The sequence below is a fragment of the Salvia hispanica genome, chromosome 6, assembly GCF_023119035.1.
Source record: "Salvia hispanica cultivar TCC Black 2014 chromosome 6, UniMelb_Shisp_WGS_1.0, whole genome shotgun sequence".
Taxonomy (NCBI): domain Eukaryota; kingdom Viridiplantae; phylum Streptophyta; class Magnoliopsida; order Lamiales; family Lamiaceae; genus Salvia; species Salvia hispanica.
In genome coordinates, this window is record NC_062970.1 from 6,640,354 (window position 1) to 6,663,442 (window position 23,089).

At 32.5% G+C, this 23,089-nt stretch overlaps 2 protein-coding genes across 2 annotated transcripts; both read right to left on the bottom strand.

Moving 5' to 3' along the window:
- Positions 1-224: 224 nt before the first annotated feature.
- Positions 225-7,938, bottom strand: LOC125197401 (gamma-cadinene synthase-like). Its single transcript, XM_048096140.1, has 8 exons — positions 7,842-7,938; positions 4,831-4,979; positions 3,777-4,035; positions 3,277-3,655; positions 1,829-2,047; positions 1,201-1,339; positions 835-1,080; positions 225-749 (listed from the first exon to the last, which is right to left on the bottom strand). Exons 2-8 carry the CDS (start codon positions 4,942-4,944, stop codon positions 450-452), a joined length of 1,656 nt encoding a protein of 551 aa, XP_047952097.1. The 5' UTR covers positions 4,945-4,979; positions 7,842-7,938; the 3' UTR covers positions 225-449.
- Positions 7,246-16,984, bottom strand: LOC125194572 (gamma-cadinene synthase-like). Its single transcript, XM_048092831.1, has 8 exons — positions 16,862-16,984; positions 16,293-16,548; positions 15,839-16,214; positions 15,535-15,753; positions 15,153-15,291; positions 14,762-15,007; positions 7,842-7,899; positions 7,246-7,274 (listed from the first exon to the last, which is right to left on the bottom strand). Exons 1-8 carry the CDS (start codon positions 16,982-16,984, stop codon positions 7,246-7,248), a joined length of 1,446 nt encoding a protein of 481 aa, XP_047948788.1.
- Between the last annotated feature and the right edge of the window lie 6,105 nt (positions 16,985-23,089).

Sequence of the window (23,089 nt, forward strand, 5' to 3'; positions counted from 1 at the left end):
TAGTTGAAAAAATCATTAAGGCGCTAATTAAAGTTGGCGTCCATCATGTAAGGACGACAGTGCTATTATTAACTGTTTTTGGGAATATAAGAATATCCTTTCGAACGTTGAAGTCTCAGCAAGCAAATTACTCAACACAAGAGTTGATGTATGAGACGAGAAAGGCAAGAAGAAGGCAGAAATAGGGTTTTAAAGAAAGTAATTATCTGAATTTGTAACAAGGAACAACAAGAGTATATTTATATTATTAAATATGTAGACCATATGCGGTTCGATACTCTTCCTTCGATCAGGGAAAGAATCGACAAAGAAGAACCGGAAATGAGCGTATAAAATACTCAGACTTAATTAACATGACTTAAGACACCATAAAAGATGGCATGGAGTTTTAAAAACTCTTTAACTCAAATGCCTTTCATTAAACCTAGATGGATGTGAGATTGCAATAATCAAATGTGGAGAGGATCCACAAAAAGGGATGCAATCAATGGCCCTAAATATTTTTCAGGGTTGGTGTAGCCATCTTCTTTGTTATGGTAAGTGATCTCAGCTATGCGACCGTAGTTAAGGAGCATCTCCACCATCTCCTTAGGCACCGAGCTGCTTCCCTTAGCCCAATCCGCAGTTACATCCTTCCATGCATTTTCAACAATTTCCACGAACTCACAAATTGCCTCTTGCTTCGATACACCCTTGTCTTTCATGTAGCAATCCACCGCCGTAGGCAGTGCTCCATCCCTATTCTCGCGCTTCATCATACAAATACGAAATTGTTATTTTAAATGCCGTGATTTGAATGACAACTTATATGTAGTATTTTTACATATGACTCACTTCATGACTGCCTAAGTCATCATTGATTCGGCCCACATTAGCAGCAGAGATTACGACTTTGGGCTCACTGAGCAGCCATTGAACTGTTTTTTCATCAACAGATACCGTGGCGCCAGGGACAAGAGCGATGAATACCAAATACGTACAACTCGTAATCAATGCATTACTCATATACTCTTCAAAACCTGGCATTTGTTCCATTATCCACTTCTGCTCTTGGTTATAAGCCCTCACTTGCTCTTTAACCTAATTGTCACAAACAAACATGAATGTCGTGTGTTAATTCCTTAAGTTTAAAAGTAATTTTTTTTAATATTAATCACATATGGAGTACAAGTTTATGTGAAAAGTTGAACTGATCCTTACTGCTTTTCTGTAGTAAGGAACAACGAAGGATTTTCCTTGCTTTTCTGCTTCCAGTACAAAATCTTCATATATACTCATAATGAATCTATAAACAACTTTCATGAAATCAGGGAGCACATCAATCTCATCCGAATTCCACCTGAGAAAATTTTAAAGTACGTTGTTAGTTAATTATACTGTAATCATTTTTTTATCACATACTATACAAATTAAATAAAATATCATTTGTCGAAGTCAAATAATATATGTCGAAATATCCCTGAATGATTTCTTAAAATGACTACGTACAGTATACTCCATTGTTAGTTAGTTTTTAGTTCATTTTAGAAAATTCAGGTTTGAAAAATAAGGTAGTCATATTCAGAACATTTTAGGTGATCATCCTTTCTAAATTATCTAAAAACTATCTAACGATGACATCAATGTTTTGGTTATATGTTCTGCAATAAGTTTGAATTTTGCGTACATCACAACTCTGTTGCAGTATATTAGTACTAAACTGCAATTGGAAATCAAGATAAGTAAAGGTATTATAGGTATATCAAAGTGACAGTGGTGATATTTCACCATGGCCACTTTGTGAAGTAAGGATTGGTTAAAGAAACACATAATATATATTATTGCGTACCTGTCCAAAATTAGGGTGAAAAGATCAGCTTCTTCGAGTGTAGCATAATTATCGATGGTGTCATCTATAATTGAGGCAAGTTGCAAGTTTATGGCGACAACTACTCGAATGTAAGAGTATTGAGGTTCGTAGCGGAACGCATTGCCCCAAAGATAACACTCTACAATTCTGTCTCTTGCATATGGCAATTTGGTCTTTAAGTCAAATTTATCCCACCACCTTCACCAAAATTACGTGCATTATTATTGTTGCCAATTACAAAGAAAATAATATGACAATATCCCACATATTGGTGTAAAGTGAGAATTAAAACCACTAAATAAAGTTATTGGGTCAATCCTCCAATTACCAATTGATTTTAGGATGTAATTCTATGGTTTTCTATCATGTATCAAAGCGTGGCCAAATTTAACTGACTCAGCTATATATCTTAACTGAAGTTTGAAAAAAAACCGACCTACCAGTATATCTAGACTTTAATTTGAGACAAATCAGTAGGAGCTAGTCCAATCCGAGAAATGAAACTACTCCCTCCGTCCCTTAAAATTTGGCACCATTTGACTCGATACGAGTTTTAAGAAATGTACTCCCTCCGTCCCACATAATTTTATCCACTTTGACCCGGCACGGGTTTTAAGAAATCTAATGGAAAGTGAGTTGAAAAAGTTGGTGGGATGTGGGTCCTACTTTTAAAGTATTAGTTTTATAATAAAATGTGAGTAGGAATGAGTTAGTGGAATATGAGGTCCACTACCAAAAATGGTAAAAGTGAAGTGTGTAAAATTATGTGGGACGGCCTAAAATGGAATACTGGGTAAAATTATGTGGGACGGAGGGAGTAATAGAAAGTAGGTTGAAAAAGTTAATGGCATGTGAGTCCTACTTTTATGTATTAATTTTAAAATAAAATGTGAGTTGGAATGAGTTAGTGGAATGTAGGACCCACTACCAAAAATGGTAAAAGTGAAAGGTGACAAATTTTGGACGGACAAGAAAGGAAATAAGTGATAAATTTTTGGGACAGAGGGGGTACTATATAAATCTAAATAGGATTTATGATTGAACTCTACTTGATTATAATACCGACCCTCTTAAAAAGTCACCAGAGGAAGCACTCCTTGGTATCAGATGCCATGTAGTACTCCCTCCGTCCCAAGGTAGATGTCACATTTGGGAGATGACACGAGATTTTAGGAGATGTTATTTTTTGTTTTAAGTGGTGAGAGAAAATATAATTTTATAATTGATGTGAGGGAGAACTTTTTCCAAAAGAAGAAATATGACATCTTTTATGGGACAAACTAAAAAGGAAAGTGTGACATCTACCTTGAGACGGACGGAGGGAGTATCAATTTTAGTTAAAATTTAATTATAATTAAAAATATATTAAACTCTAATTAGTAACAAAGTTTTGTCGGCAATGAATAATCAAATACGCTTGATTTTACCTGGTTAATTCAGCCAGTTCTTTCCTGTAGATGTTCTGCAAGAAATTGAAATTTAATTTGGCTAGCTTGAGAAGTGATCCATCTGCCGCTCCTGCTTCTCCTTCGTAAATGGAAATGTAAAACCGGATAGTTAAAACAAGAGGACTCCTGTGAACGGAGTGCTTCAACGCTTGCTCCACTTTCTCTTTACTCGGAGACTCTAGTGTTGGTAACATTTTATTCAGCTCATCAACCGTGAATTTCGCAGCTTCGTCTAATATTTTTTCATCGTGGATACGCACATGAGCTGCCTCGTACAAACTTAGCATGCCTTCCATGTCGCTGCTAAGCCTTTCTGATTTCCATTTGCAGTCTTTCTCAGCAAATTTGTTGAAAACACCTGGATGCGTAGCATGTGAATATGAAAGTGATCATATACTCCGTTTATATAATAATAATAATAATAATAATAATAATAATAATAATAATAATAATAATAATATACGTGATTATTGACATACGGCAAGAAACATGATACTGATGTTGTCTAAGTAAGCGAAATCGAAGCGCAGTAGTGAACAAGTCGGCCTCTTTTTCCTCCTCAGAAGAGTCATAAACTTGTTTGAGCTTCTCTTCAATTTCTTTCTCGAAATGGTATGCGACTCCCAAACGCTCAATTTTGTCGATCAATACCATCAATTTGGTAGACTCTGCAGCCATCAACATGCTTCCAATTTCTTTCTTCAATGCTTCCATTTCCTTGGTATACTTATCCTGCACCTATACAAACAAACAATTTCTTTGTCTACAAGTTCTGAATACTTATTTAACAAATTTCAGAAAATATAAACGTTAGAAGCTAAGGAATATTTCAGTGGCATAAGATAATCTTGTGACACATATTAACAGAATTATGTACTCTTCAACACATTGTAATGGTCCAGATCATAGTTTGGAGTTTACAAGATATTCAGAGATTGCATTTGATTACATCACTAATTAGCAATCTCAAACTAAGATCAATTATTAGTCAAGATTGGAAGATATAGCGGTTGAAATAATGTCAAGTGGATTATATTTTAAATTAAAATAAATGCATTAAAAAGGTTCAATAAAATGCATGTGCAATATCAATAAAACTGTGTTGAAGTCTTCGTGTACGTGTATTGAAATAACTATATCATTGTGTTGATATTTTTAATACACCATGTTGATATCAGGAAAAAAAAAACTCTAAAATTATCACATTTATGACATATTGATGATTTTACCATTTTATTGATATTTTTATTTACTATTTACTGAAATGCGTGAGATTTTGCTACATGCATTTTAACATGACCTTATATTTATATACATACATGGTTGTATTATATACCAAACTAATTTTAAACGCTAAGCACCAAATACATCATCTGAGGTAATTTAAAATTTTAGAGTTCATTATAAGGTTATTATCAGTTTATTACTATAATAAACTCTAAATCATTTTATAATGATATTGTTCGGTGTTTAGTGTTTAAGACTAGTTTGGTACGTACGTTCCTAAAATTAATAGGTACATAAAGTTAATACCTGATGGTCGTAAGAAAATGTGGAGAAAACGCCGGCCCACATGCTTGGCTTGAAAGAGATGATTGGAGGGCGGATATGTCTCACGTTAGCGCTCACCATATTTACTGCAGCCATTCTTTACCTCTCTTGATAGCATCAAATTGGAAAACCTATGATATCATATAGATGCATCAATTTATATATGCATGCACTAGTTTGGTTATAATGACTTTTCCAATTTGTTGTGATAAGTCAACAGCATATAGTAATTTTTAATAGTATAATGGCAAGTCTATATGTGATCATAAAAAACAAGTACTAAGTCGTGTTCGGTTATTTAGATATATTATACCTAGATTCAATCTTGGATAAGGAAAGATTAAATCATGCATAAAAGAAATGTGTTCGGTTAATCTGATAAATTTTATACAAACATACCCAAACTTGCAAATTTACTAAAATAACCTCAACCGTGCCAGCACATTATATTAGTACTTTAATAATTAAAACCTCTTCATGACATGATCACTAGAGGTGCTTAAACGGTTCTCCGATTCTCGGTTAACCGGAACCGGAACAGGCCGGTTAATTGAAGAACTGGAACTGGAAAAATCGATTCCGGTTCTAGTACCGGTTCTAACTTTTTACACAAAATCAGTTCCGGTTCCAAACCGAAACCGATCGGTTCCTAACCGGGAACCGGATTAATTTAATTGAATTAATTTTGAATTAAAGTAAAATAATTTGAAACATTGAGTGATTTTTAGATGTGTTAGATTTGCTAGCTCTGTTTTCTGAAGTATTTAAAATGTTTAAACTGTGATACTTTGAATCTACAATTATTTCCTCAATACATTTTTTATGAACTAACTACAATGAGTAGGATATCATTAATTTATTTTTAATTTTTAAAAAAACTTACACAAATACAATATCATTTCATATGATAGAAATTTTACTTTATAATAAATTTATGTAACAATTTATTTAACATACTATTTTAACCTATTTGCGAATAATTTATCAGTTTTCCGTTATAAGCCAAAAAGTCACAACAAGATCAATTAGTATTGAAAATTCCATTGAATATTTGTTTAACCAAAAAAAGGGAAAATGGAATTCAATTTTTTTTTTAAATTACTAAAGTTTAGAACTCCTATTTTGCATTAAAAAATTGCTAGTAAAATAAACTGGTCTGACCTACTACACTTGGCATAACCATATATGAATATTATTGTATTGTTTGTTTGTATTTTTTGTGTATTTATTTGAATTTTTAGATATTATTTGTTATATTTCTAGATGTTGGATTATTATTTTTTAGTATTGAACTATTTAAAATTATAAATAAATTCAGATTAAAATTACACATCAGTTTCGGTTCGAAATCGGAATCGACCGGTTCTTAACCAGCCGATTCCAAATCGGAACCGACTGATTCCGGTTCTGATTTTAGAATTTATGAAAATTTAAAACCGGTTAACCGGTCAATCGGTCCGATTAGAACCGGAACCGGTCAAATAAGCAGGCCTAATGATCACTATTGTATCCATCAATAACTCACTCACATTATATTTTCTTCCATCACACACGTTTTCTCCCCAATTTTAATTTATTCTTTTTCTCTTTCCACCGTCATTTTCTCTTTCCACCATCTTCCCCATTTTCTTTTTTAAATTTCCATCACCGTCATTAGGCCTATCAAATTGGGTACTACCCGCGGATACTCGATCTGAAAATTTTAAGTATCCGATCCCGAATTTTCAAAAATCTAATACCCGATACCCAATCCAAAAATGATTTCAGGTACCCAGATACCCGACTCGGGTATCCAGTCACGAAAAATCGAGTATCCAGTCCCGATTATGAACTTTTTAAATATTTTTTTATCAGTTTTTTAAAGAAAATTAACTACTTACAAAATTTTAGAAATACAAACTTGTAGTTCAAATTTGATACAAACTTTAAGTAGTTCGAGTTTAAGATTAAAAAAAAAAAAAAAAAAAAAAAAAAAAAAAAAAAAAAAAAAAAAAAAAAAAAAACTACAAATTATTAGAAATAAAAAATTCATAAGTTATAACATCCATCATTCATCTATAATAAACATCCCAATTCAAACATTAACCCTAAATGTGACCTATGAGTGAAGGATTTTGGGAGTACATTTGATTTTTTAAATAATAAAATAGATACATAATTTATTAAATTTAAAAGAAATTAAAAAAATCGGGTAATTCGGGTAATTTGGGTATACCCTGTCGGGTATCGGGTTACCCGATACCCAATAATCCAAAAATCCTATACCCAAAACCCGAAAAATCGGGTATTGGGTATCCAATGACCCAATATTTCGTTTTCGAATATCGGATATCCAATTACCCGATATTTCGAGTTCGGATATTGGGTATCCAATTTCAGATATCCAATTTGACACCCCTAACCATCATCATCGTCATCATCATCCCCTTCATAAAACCATAAACACAAAACACCCTCCAAAGCTTTAACCATATGCACAGAAAATAAAAGATGGGCGGATACAATAAAATCATATATACGTGCCAGCACTAATTTTTTTTTTTTTCATTCATCATCATATATATACGTGAAGAGAATGTGGCGAAAGCAAAGGTAAAAACAATGAAGGAGAAAATGTCATTAGCCAAGATAATATTTGTGGCAGGGGGGAGCCGGAGCGTTAGCAACGGGCCTTATAAATATGGTATTCAGTTGCGGGCCTTAACAAGAATGAATCTCGCAAACCAAACTGGCAGATTGTATGGTTTATCAGGGGTAGTCGGGGTTGTATCTGAGCAAACGAACGGTGCCGATATGACTAATAATGTAGTTTTTAGAATCCTATAAATTCTTAGTGCTAAAAGTTGACCCGACTGAGAAAAAATTCACAAAGAAGGTCAAAAGTTAGAAAAACCGCAGCAATAGTTACAGTTTCCCACGGAATCGACCAAATGGAAGAGCATAAACCGCAATCCTTAAATAGAAAGAGCGGCGGCAGCCATAATTTCACTAACCTGCAGGTGCGCGACCGATGATTGGAGGTGCAGAGAGCGGCGAGAGCGAGCGGAAAAACTGGATCCAGAAGAGAGAGAGCGGAAAAACGGGATCCAGAAGTGTTTTGGTTTAGTAGCCCTAATTAAGCCGCATTATAGTTAATAATTTAGTCAATCAGTCTGATTACATTTTGGTTTTTATATGAATCTTTTCATTTTATATGAATTCATTCCTATCATCATACATTTGGTTTTTATTATTCATCTTCTAAATTTATTCAATGACGCAATATATAACACTTAAAATCATTGTTTACCGTTTCCTCATCTTCTTCATCTCCATTTTCTTCATCTTCATCAGCAACTTCTCACAAAATTGAAATCATTGCACCACTAAGATCACATCGTGGAGGGTCTTGTTAGAAATATAGATTTCCACGTTACTAATTTAATGTGTATGTCTATCTTTTTGTTGTGATCCAATAAGGGCGAAGAGTTTATTTATTTGTTATGGAAATAAATGTAAATACCATATAAGATTTTTTATTTGATGAGGCGAAAAGAAAATAAATGGACTTATATTTATATAAATCTAAATGAGGTACATGGTTTCTAAATGGCCTTATATTTATATAAATATAAGTTAGGGTTATAATTTTCAGAGTAAGAACGCTCAATATGAGCCCTTGATGATTCTCTAGAATTTGGAAAAGGAAAATTGGAAAAAAAAATTCTGGCTCATATTTCGGATTCAAGAAATCAAAATTCTTGATGTTAGGGTTTGTGGCCGCCGCATGCATTCATGCACCGTGAATTAATAGTTGTCCTTGTGGATTTATGAATATACACGTATTGATTGAGAATTTGGTTGATTGATGAAAGTTTTTCAATGTTTTATAACTTTGCGCAAATCAATGTTTTTCTTTTTTGGAATGAATGAATTCACTTTAGTTTGTCGAGAATATGTTTTGGAAATAAATTGAGATATCAATTCTAGATTATGTGATTGGGTATCGCATATCGTAAATTGTGAAATATTGGATTATGGTTTATTGATGAATTCGTGAATTGTGAACTAGTACTAAGTTTTAATTGCAGTGGAAAATTAGTGGTTGATTATTTAAGAGTACAGTTTGAATTCAATCGAGAATTCAGTCCTTTTTATTCTGTATGCGTGCATATATGTTGATGATGCAGAATTAGATTATTTTGATGAATCAACAAAATCTAGGTCTGTGTTTCGTGGATTAATTTGGTTGGATTATTTTGATGTTGTTTTGGGATATTTATGCTCGTTGATTACGTTCTTGGGAACATCAAAGTTCGGTTTTTTTTATATCAATTTTTGTGAATAAAATCGGATTCAGAAAAATTATACGGAATCCCATCAGGAGTCAGCAACTTGCTTAGTCATTGGGGAGTTATTGGACAGGCCGTCAAGATTCGGCAACTCACAGAGTTCGCGAGGTACGCGAACCCAACGATTTGCCGGCTCGTCATTGCGAAAAGTTATCAACGACTTGCTTGCAAACGTTTGTATTCGGTTTTAAAATTATAAATTCAAATTTTTTTTGGAGTATCTTATGCTCCTTTGGTGATGTGTGTGTATTTTAATGCAAATAATAGTCGGCCCACATGAAGATTAATTTTTGGCACGAGATACACACATTCCTTTGGTGATAAATATATGACAATTATTCAGTTTTCGTGTGATTAATGTGATGCCCACATGCGGACACTACTTAAAATGATCTTATTGTCAGTGTTTGATCACTGTAAGGAGGTTGCTACTTATAAATTCACATTATTGTCAAAAGACTTAATATGAATGTTGTGCCGTACCTCGATATGTTTTACTAATGTTCAAAATAGATTAGTCCAAATAAGACGTTGCAGCAGTAACCTCTCTTATCTAGACTTCTTTATTGTGAATGTTAGGACGGTAAGTGTGTGTATTTTAATGCGGATATTAGTGCTCACAAGAAGATTAATATTTGGCATGAGATACACACATCCATGTGGTGATAAATAACTTGTGAGTAAATGTGATGCCACATGTGGACATTACTTGACATGATCTTATTATCAGTGTTTGATTACTACGAAAGGTTACCACTTGCAAGCTCATATTACTGTCCACAGACTTGATATGAATGTTGTGCTAGTACCTTGAGATGTTACCTTCTTATTTGAATTTTATTATGTGAGCATGACTGTTATTTCAGTTTTATTCTTTGTTCAATTATGATGCCTGCTTCTCCTGTTTCTCCCAACATGAACAATATGTCAGTATTGAATGGATCATATTATAAGAATTGCAAAAATTATATTTTGATTGCTCTGGGTTGCATGGATCTGGATTACGCGCTAAGGATTGAGCAACCTACTTCTCCTACGGACGGTAGTACTTCTTATCAAAGGAGACACTATGAGAAGTAGGAATACTCAAATCGTGTAAGTCTACTAATCATTGGGTTTGCATCCTAGAAGCCTTTCGAGGCACTCCATCTGTATCACTAAGGCAAGTGAATACCTTGCCAAAATTAAGGAACGTTTTGCAATAAACTGTAACATCTCGGAATTTAGAACCCTAAGTTTAGAGCCCTAGAATTTATTATTGATGACGTGGAAGGTGTGAATTATTTTGATAAGTGAATTTATTGCATGAGCTTCTTTGACCGGGAAGTTTGAAAAGTCAAATTTGTTGACTATGTGATGTGGCATGTGGTTTATTAAATTATGGGATTGTGTGGTAGATTAATTGTTTAAGGGTGAATGAGAATATTAGGGATAATCTCCATAAATGCTAGCCATTTTCGACCCCCTTGATTTTTGAAGAAGAAATTCTATTTTTCCGGATTTAATTTAATTCTTGGGTATTTATCCAAGTTAAATCCAAGACCCAATTATTCCTTATTTTAAAGAGGAAAAATCGACACCCCCTTTTGTGCCTAGTGATTTTCGAAAATCACCAATGTAAGGAAGGGAGTATTATTTTTATTTTAGTTAATCCCTTCTTTGATTTCCTTCCATACCTAGAATTTAAATGTTCTACCAAATCTTTCCATACCTCAAGAAATCTTGCCCTACCTTATTCTAATCAATATTGAAAATTTCATGCCTTATTTAAGGCATATAGTACACGCCTATTTCTATGCCAATGAGGGAGAATCCTTATTTTTATTTTTATTTTACTCCGTGATATTTTATTCTACTCCGTGAAATATTCAAAACGAAATCTTGACTAATTAGTGGCCTAATTTTCGAAACCTAGAGGATTTTTTCCCTAGGATCTATTTTTGTTAATTCTTCTTCCCTACTTCACAATATTTATTTATTTAATTGTGGAGAATAAGATCTTACCAAATATTCTATTATTTACCTAAAGATTTTATTGAACTCTATAAATAAGGAGCCAAAAACCTAACCCTAGCCATCACAAATTTTCGCCCCACCCCTTATTTTTCGTCCCCCTCCCTCTTCTCCTTACTCTCTCAATTTTCTTCTACTTTACTCCATTAATCCTTCATCCTTTGAGAAGAAATTGAAGTTTGATCCAAGAATTTTTGAAGAAACCAAGTCTTTACTTAATTTCCACCGTTCGTTTTTCTCTTAAGATATTTTTATCCATCTTCTTGATTCTACTCGATTCCTCTTCTTTCTAACCTATTAATCGGTCTTCTTGAACCTTCATGTATCTTGGTTGAGTGAAAGTGGAATAAAAAGGATGTGGGAATATGTTACATGTGTGTGTGTGTCGTGTGTGTGTGTGTCGTTTATGTGTGTGTGTTGTGTTGTGTAGTGTGTGTTTGATGGCTAAATATTCTTGTGTGATAAACATGATCTTGATTGATTAGTAATGATAAAATAAATCGATGGGAAAAGGGAAAAGTGTTGAGACATGCATGAGTAAGAGTAGTGTTGAACCTAATTTGTGATATGTGCCTATGTAGGGGTGGGTCGATACGATATATCGTATCGAAAACGTTGTATCGTGTATCGTATCGAAAATATCGATATGAAAGAATTTCATATCGTTATCGTATCGAAAGTTTCGATATATCGAACTTTCGATATAAAAAAATTTCATATCGTTATCGTATCGATATTTCGATATATCGTACCGAAATTCGATATATCGTTAAATATCGATATATATCGAAAATTTCGATATATATCGTTTTATATCGAAAATAAAATATCGATATATATCGAAAATATCGATATATCGAAAATTTTCGATATATATCGTATTTTCGATATAAAACGATATATCGCGATATAAGGAACGTATCGAAAACTTACGATACGATATCATATCGTATCGAAAATTACGATATATCGAAAATTCGATAATTTTTCGATATTTTTCAATACGATACGAGCGATATATAATTTTTTCGGTATTTTTCCCCAGCCCAATGCCTATGTGATTAAAAGGTGAAACTTTGGTTGCGAAGCCGGATAACGGAAAAGCGAAACTTCTTGAAATCTAAGCAGTCGAGGTGGGCTTTACTCTTAAAACTCTCTTTTATTTTGTCAAAAATGTTGATTGGTGGTATAAGGGTGGTTTAACTGTTATGCCATGCCTATGTTTGTTTTATTGTGATATTGTGTGCCTGATGCCTAGTTTGTGAGTTCGCTCCATTGGGCTATAGGGCTATGGATGTGATTATACGAATTCGGGTTTGAGTATGGGCCGCAAGCCCTACCAGGCTGTGTACACGATGGGATCGGGAGCCGTCCTTGCTAGTCGGCCGGTCTCGTTGCAGTTTACATGTTACTTTATTTTTTGGGGGATAGAGAGTCATGCTAAATTTGGGGATACTCTAAATTTGATTCAACTTTAAATTTTTGGAAATGAGTAAAATGCTCACGACTGGAATTTCGAAAAAGGTAGATTACAATCGCACTCTATGTACGGAATTTAATCCTAGGCGTCCATATAAGAGATCTAATGGCCTATATTTATAGTATGGTGTTATTCTATTTATGGTGTCACCATAGTGCCCCTTTATGTATATTACTCCTTCCGTCCCAAGTAAGATGACCCATTTCCTTGGGTGACACGAGATTTTATGCAATTTCATTTTTAGAAAGAATAAAGTAAGAGAGTGAAAATAAAGTAGAGATAAAAGCAACTTCATTTTTAGAAATATGTTATCTTAGTTGAGATCAACAACGAACGGTGTTTTAAAACCGGACCGAATCGGCCGGTCGGACTGGTTCGGCCGCGAACCGATGCTCAATCCGGTCCGGTTCACCATATAAAACCGTCGGGAGGTTGAGCCATTTTGAACCAGATGAACCGACTGATTTGATCGGGAACCGTGAACCGATTTTTATAATTTTCATCTATTTTTTCAAAAATTTGAGTCCAATGGGATTCGAACCATAGGCCTCATATAGGGCAGTGATATAATGTAAACTTTATATTTTGTACAAACTTCAAACTCTTCAACACAGTGCCAACACAACGTCAACACAATGTCAACACAGTGTAAAATTTCAAGATTGTGAAGTCAACACAATGTAACACCATGTCAACACGATGTCAACACATCATTAACCGTTGAAACTGTGTTGACATTTTCTGTTGCTGACTGTCATCTGTTGACATTTTCTGATAGTCTAGATCATAGTTTGAAATTTGTACAATATTTAGAGTTTGCATTTGATTACATCCCTATATGTATATGAATTTGATTAAAACTAAAATTTATTATATACTCCCTCCATCCCCAAAGAATATGCCATTTGAGTTAGGCACGGATTTTAATTGCAAAATTGGTAGAGTCATAGAGAGGTAGAGAGAAAAAGTAATTAAAATATTTTTAGTGGGGAATGGGTCTCACCTCATTAGAAAGAAAAGAGTTTTCATAATTGGAAAGTGCATATTCTTGTGGACGGACTAAAAAGAAAAGAGTGTATTCTAGAGGGACGGAGGGAGTACTAAATTTGATGCATTTATATAATATATTTAATTATATATGTTACAGTAAAACGGTTCGACAAGTGGTTTGACCGGTCCGACCAGTTGAACCATAAACCAGTAGCTTCGCCGGTTCGCTTGCCGGTCCGGTTTTAAAATCATTGGGTGGGTTCGACCGACCCCACCGTCGGCCATTGAGCATTGCCAGAAAACTCAAATAATCGACCTCTAATCCAATGCAGCTCCGCCTCCGACCCCACGGCAGGTCCACCAATCCTTCGGCCTTTGTGAAGAGGGAGTATATTTTTGTGATACAAATGGATCCATCTATATAGGGAGTGACACTTTGTCAATTTAAGGAAAGGGTATCTATCTATTCATGTTTTCAACACTTTTTGTTCTTTCACTAGATTGTACTTCGCACTTGCGTGTGTAGTGTGTGCCCGCATTATTTTTGTTTCAATTTATTAGGTAATTCGGTATAGACTTTGATGTAAATTGATGAAATACCAGATGATGTTATAACGTTTAAACTTTTTCTTAAAATAATAATAAGCTTTTTAGTTTCGATTAAATTAGTTGTGTTTATTTCCTAATAATCTGGCTTATCTAACTAAAATTAATAATTAAAATTTCATTCTAACTTGATGGATACAAACAACTTAATTTAACCTAAATTTCTACGACGGTATTGTCTTTTATTTATTGTATTTGATAAAAATTAGTACTTTTTTCAGCATAACATTTGTTGTGTTGATTGTATGGATAAGCAATGAAAAGATAGTAGCCCTGAGATAGTGTTTTCGGGGCGGAAGCAAGATAGTATCAAAATAGTGTTTTTATGATATTTGTTTGATTCATAAGATAGTCAGTAAAGTACCATATAAAAAGGAGGTAAAACGACAAGAATATCCTAACATATGTGTGTGCATATATGTATATATTTGCACACAAATATATGTACAATATTTGGAATGACACTTTATATATATGTAGTAGTATGACTTACTTCATGGCTGCCTAAGTCATCATTTAGTCGGCCCACGTGAGCAGCGGAGATTACGATTTTGGGCTCACTGAGCAGCCATTGAACTGTTTTTTCATCAACAGATTCTGTGCCAGGGACAAGAGCTGTGAATACCAAATACGTACAGCTCGTAAACACTGCGTTACTCATATACTCTTCAAACCCTGGCATTTTCCTTTCCATGATCCACTTCTGCTCTTGGTTATAAGCCCTAACTTGCTCTTTCACCTTATTGCCACAAACAAACATGAATTGTGTGTTAATTCCTTAAATGTAATACTAATTTGTTTTAAATATTAATTTTTTGGTCAATTAATGTTTCGGTTTTTCACATAAACTTGATGTTTATGTGAAAAATTGAACTGATCCTTACTGCTTCTTTGTAGTAAGGAACGACGAAGGATTTTCCTTGCTTTTCAGCTTCCAGTACAAAATCTTCATATATACTCATGATGAATCTATAAACAACTTTCATGAAATCAGGGAGCACATCAATCTCATCCAAATTCCACCTGAGAAAATTAAAAAGTCATTACCCATTCATTATACGTACATTGCAGTAGGATTATGATCAAAACAAGTATGCATCTAACGCATAAGTACTAGTATCATTATTAGATAACACGGAGGTCATTGTTAGTTAGTTTTTAGTTTATTTTAGAAAATTCAGATTTGAAAAAAACGCAAGTACCTGTCCAAAATATACCTAAGAAAGGATTGGTTATTAAAGAAAAACATAATATATTATTGCGTACCTGTCCAAAATTAGGGTGAAAAGATCAGCTTCTTCGAGTGTAGCATAATTATCGTAGGTGTCATCTATAACTGTGGCAAGTACCAGGTTTATGGTGACAACTACTCGAATGTAAGAGAATTGAGGTTCGTAGCGGAAGGCATTGCCCCAAAGATAACACTCTACAACTCTGTCTCTTGCATATGGTAATTTGTTCTTTAAGTCAAATTTATCCCACCACCTTCACCAAAATAAAGCATTATAGGAGTATTTATTAAAGCATAAAAAACATTATGACACAACAAAATATCAGATGTCATGTATACCTAGTGATTTCGGCCAGTTCTTTCCTGTAGATAATCTGCAAGAAATTGAAATTTATTTTGGCTAGTTTGAGAAGTGATCCATCCGCCCCTGCTTCTCTTTCGTAAATGGAAATGTAAAACCGGATAGTTAAAACAAGAGGACTCCTGTGAACGGAGTGCTTCAACGCTTGCTCCACTTTCTCTTTACTCGGAGACTCTAGTGTTGGTAACATTTTATTCAGCTCATCAACCGTGAATTTCGCAGCTTCGTCTAATATTTTTTCATCGTGGATACGCACATGAGCTGCCTCGTACAAACTTAGCATGCCTTCAATGTCACTGCTAAGCCTTTCTGATTTCCATTTGCAGTCTTTCTCAACAAATTTGTTGAAAACATCTGCATGTCACATGTGTTACATGTTAATATCAAAATTTACCTAAATAAGTAATACTATATGAGTGAATATTGACATACGGCAAGAAACATGATACTGGTGTTGTCTGAGCAAACGAAATCGAAGCGCAGTAGTGAACAAGTCGTCATCGTTTTCCCCTGCAGAATCATACGCTTGTTTGAGCTTCTCTTCGATTTCTTTATCGAAATGATATGCGAGTCCCAAACGCTCTATTTTGTCGATCAATATCATCAATCTAGCGGACTCTGCACCCATCAATATGCTTCTAATTTCTTTCTTCAATACTTCCATTTCGTTGGTATACTTCTCCTGCACCTATTCAAATAATGAATTACTTCTACATAAGATATTCCATAGGATGTACTATATATAATTATTCTGTCCGCCATTCAATGTCCCAGGTTTTTATTTTTCATCTTTCCGCTAGGAAATTTCTCATTTCACTTTCTCATCTTATTATAAGCCAATATGTAAAACTAGGACCTCTTTTCACTTTTTTTTCTACTCACTTTCTTTTACTACATATTAAAGTCAAACAATTTTTAAAGCTCGTGCTGTTCATAGACGAATAATCTTTTTTATCTGCCCATAAAATTACATACTAAAATTAATACGTATGAATCGGTACCTGATGATCGTAAGAAAATGAAGAGAAAATATCAGCCCACATGCTTGGCTTGAAAGAGACGATGGGAGGGCGGATATGTCTCACGTTGCTTGAATTAGCACTCACAATATTAACTGCAGCCATTCTCTTGATTTGTGCTTCTCTAATAGTATGAAATTGGTGATGCTATGAGACTGAAAGACGATCATTGCATCAATTTATAGAAGCATGCGCAGAGGTTGGTTATAACGTCTTTTTACAATTTGTCTGGATAAGTAAACAATATATCATTTTTTTAGTATATCTACTAGTACATAGCAATAGGAATACTAATTGAATCTATAAATTTTGAAAAAAAAGAATTATTGAAGTAATAATGAAGTAAGAGAACATTTAATTTTAAGTATAAAAGATGATTTTTATTTTTTTAAATAGCAGTGTAACATATAGAACAAATAGAAAAAAAAGGTATGATATCATTTTTTTGGAATGAAAGTAATAATTTTTTTTAGTAGGGGTATAGGTTTGTGTTAAAATGACAATACCTCTTAAAGTGACACCATATCATGATTTTAGCCAATCATTTGTACACGTGAACGAATAATCAGCTGTCATGTGGCAATCATAAAAACGCTCAAAGGTAAATTTTCTCGGTGTGCAATATCCAATATGCTAGACTGCAAATTTTGCTTGTCTGCAATATCCAATACGCTAGACTGCAATCTATAAATTGCAGTGTAGCGTTTATAATATTGCAGGCTACGTGGTGTCACAATGTCACTTTAATAGGTGTTGTCATTTTAACGCACCTCTAGTTGCATATACATAATTGGAGTTATTTCATTGTTAATGAGATAAATCCAATTATCTAATTATGATTTCCGAAAATTAAGATATTAATCCATTTTTTGATCGATTTATGTTTATATATTGATCCCCACGGTAATTTAGTGAAGGGAATATTTGCAGTTCCATTTTTAGAAAATAAAAACAAAGCTTTTATTTCTTTAGTAGAAATAAATTGTACCACATTTGTTCCCGTATATTAAATTAAATAATTTCAATGTTAGTGTTTTTGTTTTCAAAATGATCTCATATTAATATTTTTTCATAATACCTTTTAGTTTCAGTCTATAACTTTAAACATTTTTTTTGAACTGGCGTTACATATTTAATTGGTCATAACATTTCTTAAATTAAAATTTTATATATACAAAAATTAATAGTGAACATCGAATTCAGCTAGGGGTGCAAATTCGGGTACCCAAATTAAACAGAAAATTCGGATACCCGAATCCGAAATCTCAAAAATATCATACACAATACCTGACCCGTATGTGAATTCGGATACCCCTAATACCCGATGTGGGTACCCGATTTCGGGTACCCATAAACCCGAAATTATTACATTTCAAATTTATTCTATTTATATAAATTATATTGTGATGAGAATAAACATTATTAAAAATGACACAATGCTGCCATTATTAAAAGTTTAAACTTCAATTTTACTGCTTTAACTTACTCTAGATTATGATTCTATGACCATATATATAACAAATATTAGACAAATAGACACTACTTAATTTTAAAATAAAGAAATTTTTTACATAAAGTGAAACTCAAAAGAGATTAAAATAATTTTTTTAAGATTTTAAATAAACATGTAAATAAAATGGAGAAAGCATAACTATATACTGATAAGATAACAAGTAAGAACATAAATAATACAACATGATGTTTAAATAAAAATAACACAAATGTAAAGAAGTATTAAAGTCTAGATAATAGACAATAAAGTGTCAAACCAACCCTAAATTGGGTTGCATTATACTAAAAGCATTCATAAATGCAAATGTGATTAAATAAATTTATCCTAAATCTACCCTACGGGCCATAGGCCCTATAATAAACAAAACAATTTGATCACAAATACATAATTAATCGGGGTTAATCGGACATTAATCGGTACCCTAATACGAGTTTCGGGTACTATAAACTTGAAAAAATCTAACATTAACTACCTAAATCCATACCCAAACCCATAATTTCAGGTTCCGGATACCCAAAACCCACCGGGATAGAGTATACTCGAAACCCGAGAACTAAATTTGCACCCCTAGTCCTGATAAATGGATGTTCAATGAATATGACATTTGTGCCTTTTTTTTTTTAAGGCCGAAAGGGGTAAAAAAGTGAAAAAATGACATCAATGATATTTTGCATATACTAGACATATAACGATATTATTTCCAGTTAAGGGACCTAAAAGATGCAAGTTGTATTCTTCTAGAAACAAAATTTGAAGTTTACTAAAATTTCAAAGTCAATGTCATATTGATTACATTAAAAATATGTACTATGTATAAATTAGTTATAGCACGATAATAGAATTCGTTCAAAACTAGGTATTCAATATTTTGGAATTTATGCATTAAATTTAACTTTATTCATATTTTATACTACTATAATTTTAACTTTCTTTGTTTAGGGGCTGTACTGCAAATTTGAAAAGATTTAGTACTTAACAAAATTTGAATTCTCTTTCATAATTTGGATTTGCCTAAATATTTTGGATTTATATAATTTATTCTATAAATGGAAAAATTAAAAATGTTATATCTTTAAAAATATAATAAAAGGGGCAAATTAGTAAAGAAACTAGTGTGAATAAAAAGGGAGTGTTATATTGCTAACTCATAACTTAATTGCTAACTACAACTAAATAATTGTTATTAGATATTCAAATTAAGGGCTTAGATCATCAATCCCTAAATGTCAATACGATCAACGAAAAACGTCAATAAGGCCATAGGATTAATTCCAAAAATATCAATAGGGTTATTAATGTCAATTAACTACATGTTTAGTTATAACTAACTTTTAAAAGAAATCCCAAAACTTTAAATTCATATCAAATTAAAGATAATTTCATAAGGATTCCAACGATATCCTACATGCATATGTTCCGACGTCAAAATTTGAAAAAAAAATCCAAATTTTTTAATTTTTTCGTACAACAAAAATGTCAACATACTATATAAAATATGTCAATATAATACATGTAGAATGTCAATATAAACAATGAGTTAACATTCTTAAAGCATTGTGTTGATATTTTCAAAACACTATATTGACATTTTCATCCAAAACCTTAATTTGGAGTTTTTTTTTTCTTTTTGATTTTATTAATAAAAACGAAAATTACACGTGGCAAATTGTATGGCCTTAAATTAGTAGTAGTTAGCAATTAAATGATGAGTTAGCAATTGATCACTCCCCGTGAATAAAATCGGTCCAATTAGAATTAATATTAAAAGGCTTAGGGGGAGTGTTATATTGCTAACTCAATACTTAATTGCTAACTACAACTAAATAATAGCTATTAGATATTTAAATTAAAGGCCTAGATCATCAACCCCGAAATGTCAATACGATCAACAAAAAACGTCAATAAGGCCATAGGATTAATTCCAAAAAATATCAATAGGGGTATTAATGCCAATTAACTACAAAATTAGTTATAACTAACTTTTAAAAGAAATCCCAAAACTTTAAATTCATAAAACATATATCAAATTAAAGATAATTTTGTAAGGATTCCAACGTTATACTACATGCATATGTTCAGAAGTCAAAATTTGAAAAAAAATTCAAATTTTTTTAATTTTTTCGTACAATAGAAATGTCAATATACTATATAAATATGTCAATATAATACATGTAGAATGTCAATATAAGCAATGTGTTGACATTCTCAAAGCATTGTGTTGATATTTTCGTAATACTATGTTGACATTTTTCATCCAAAATCCGTTTTTATCTTTTTCGATTTAATTACTAAAAATGAAAATTACACGTGGCAAATTGTAGACCACACGTTTTCTAAAATCCTATGACCTTAAATTAGTTGTAGTTAGCAATTAAATGATGAGTTAGCAATTGATCACTCCCCAAAAAACTTGTATATACAATTTATATATATTTATATTTGTTCTAAATTTTTTGTAATTATTGATGTTTTAGTCTAGAAAAAATTGCCTTCCCAATGACATTAGATCAAGGATTCAAGATCAAAACGACTTTAACGCATTGCATTACAACTACAGGAAATTAGCGTCATAAATTCAAAAGTAATCTACTTTAAGATTGTCGCCGTCCTAAAATTTAAAGGGAAAAAATAGGCAGCAAGGATACATTAAAGATAAGTTCCCATCTACCAAATGATTGTAGTGCAGTTGGCTTGGGATGACCTTAAAGATTACAAATTCAAATTCCGCTACTTGCTGAAAAACTTTCGTTCTTATATAATCTGCAAATCCGATCAAATAGGATCAGTTGAATTCCACCAAAGATAAGTTCAATAACCTACGATCAAATCAAAAAAAATAAGCCCTCTTAAGAATACTAAAAATAAATTTAAGTTGTGCGATAATGCAGGAAAAAAGTTCTCTATTCATATATTTTATCCTAAACTCCTTCGTTATTTTACAATGAGAAAAGATAAATGTACATAAATTTACATGTACATAATATCCTTAAATTTGGTTTAAAATTAGTTTTGTTATTTATTGTATTATATGTAACAAGAAGAAAGAAGTGATAGTATACAAATTAACATAATTTCGAACTTGATTCGAATTAATTATACAATACTTATTTGGTAAGAAAATATTTTTTTCTTAAATATAAAAATATTTAAGTTAAAATTTCAAATTTTTTTCGAAGTGTTGCAAAATGATTAGTACGAAATTTATTTTAACTCAATTAATATTTATAAATCGATTTTCAATGTAAAAGTAAAAAAAACTTCTATTTTGTACTTACAATATATGTGTATAATTATACATATGTCTTTGCTATTTTATTATTTTATTTTTTAATTTCTTGAATTTTACATGCAATCAAAATAAGTATAAAAATTGTAAAATAATTATATGTTAACAAAATTGATAAAGTAAGAGAGACATAGAAAGAAAAGTTGTGTTAGTGGAAAATAGGTCCCACCTTATTAAAGAAAATAAAATTTTTAAAATAGAAAACTCCTATTTTTATGGGACGGAGGGAGTATAATCATTTAATAAAAAAAGTGAAATTACGTCGTGAATCAATTTAGTGGCAACACAACCATGGCTCGATTTTTATGTGGCTAAATAGAAAGATTGCAAATGTTGTGAACCTTCAACACTATATGGAGCCGGAGGATATGGTGCACATTGTCCATGAAGATGGAGGGGGCAATTAAGGTGGGGAACAACCACAACAGCATTTTCCAAAAATTTCTTAGTGTTTAAAGTTGGAAGAGTGAACTTCATCCAAATCTGATTTTAGGACAATCACTGAACCTCAAAAAGTTGAAGATGACTAGTTGAAATTGTCTCAAGTAAGGAGAGCTCATGAGGTTAAGATTAAAATAGGTGAGGAAGTTGGGAAAAAAAATTGACTGAAAAAAAACAATAGAGAGAAAAGTAATAATGTGGAAGTTGAAAAAAAGAGTCGAGAGAAAAGTAAAATTGAGGGAAAAGAAAAAGCGCAAAAGAAATAACGAGCGGAATAGTAGAAGAAGTAAGTGTTTTCATCTTAGTGTATAAAGATTCATTCTTTAGCTCTAACGAATTAACCACATCTCTGTCGAGTACTTTTGGATGATATCCTTGCTGGGGATTGGTGCCCCTTGCACAGCGAAAGACATGCATACACAAATAAATCAGATCTACAGATCTATTTGAGACTGTCCGTCCAATCCCAAATTACGAGTAATCCGGGCTTTTACCTCTTTAATTTATTATTTCCCGTGTTAAAGATATAAATATCCATTAATCAATTTAAGTCTGCTATTTGACTTTAATTAATTAATATCTTTTTCCAAAGAGTTGTCTAGTTCAAAATCTTTATTTATTATTCTGGAATAAATTCCAACCGACCGGGTTTCTGAATAATAAAACCTTTTTCGAACACCTCTTGAGGATATTATCAAACTGGACTCACCCAGCACACGATTCATTGCAATAACAATACTAGCACCTCTAGACATTGATCACTACTACCCAAGATATCAGGATTCTTGGATTGCGAAAAATCCGCACCATTTGATAAATCAAAGTAGTGCATAATCAATATCGTATGCTCAATGTTATGTCAACAATGATTAAGAAATAACAATCACCGAGACTTCGTCTTTCGGTAAATAGCAAGAAAGACTTATCTCAACTGTTAGATCCTTCAGTGCTATACCACACCAGTGTCATT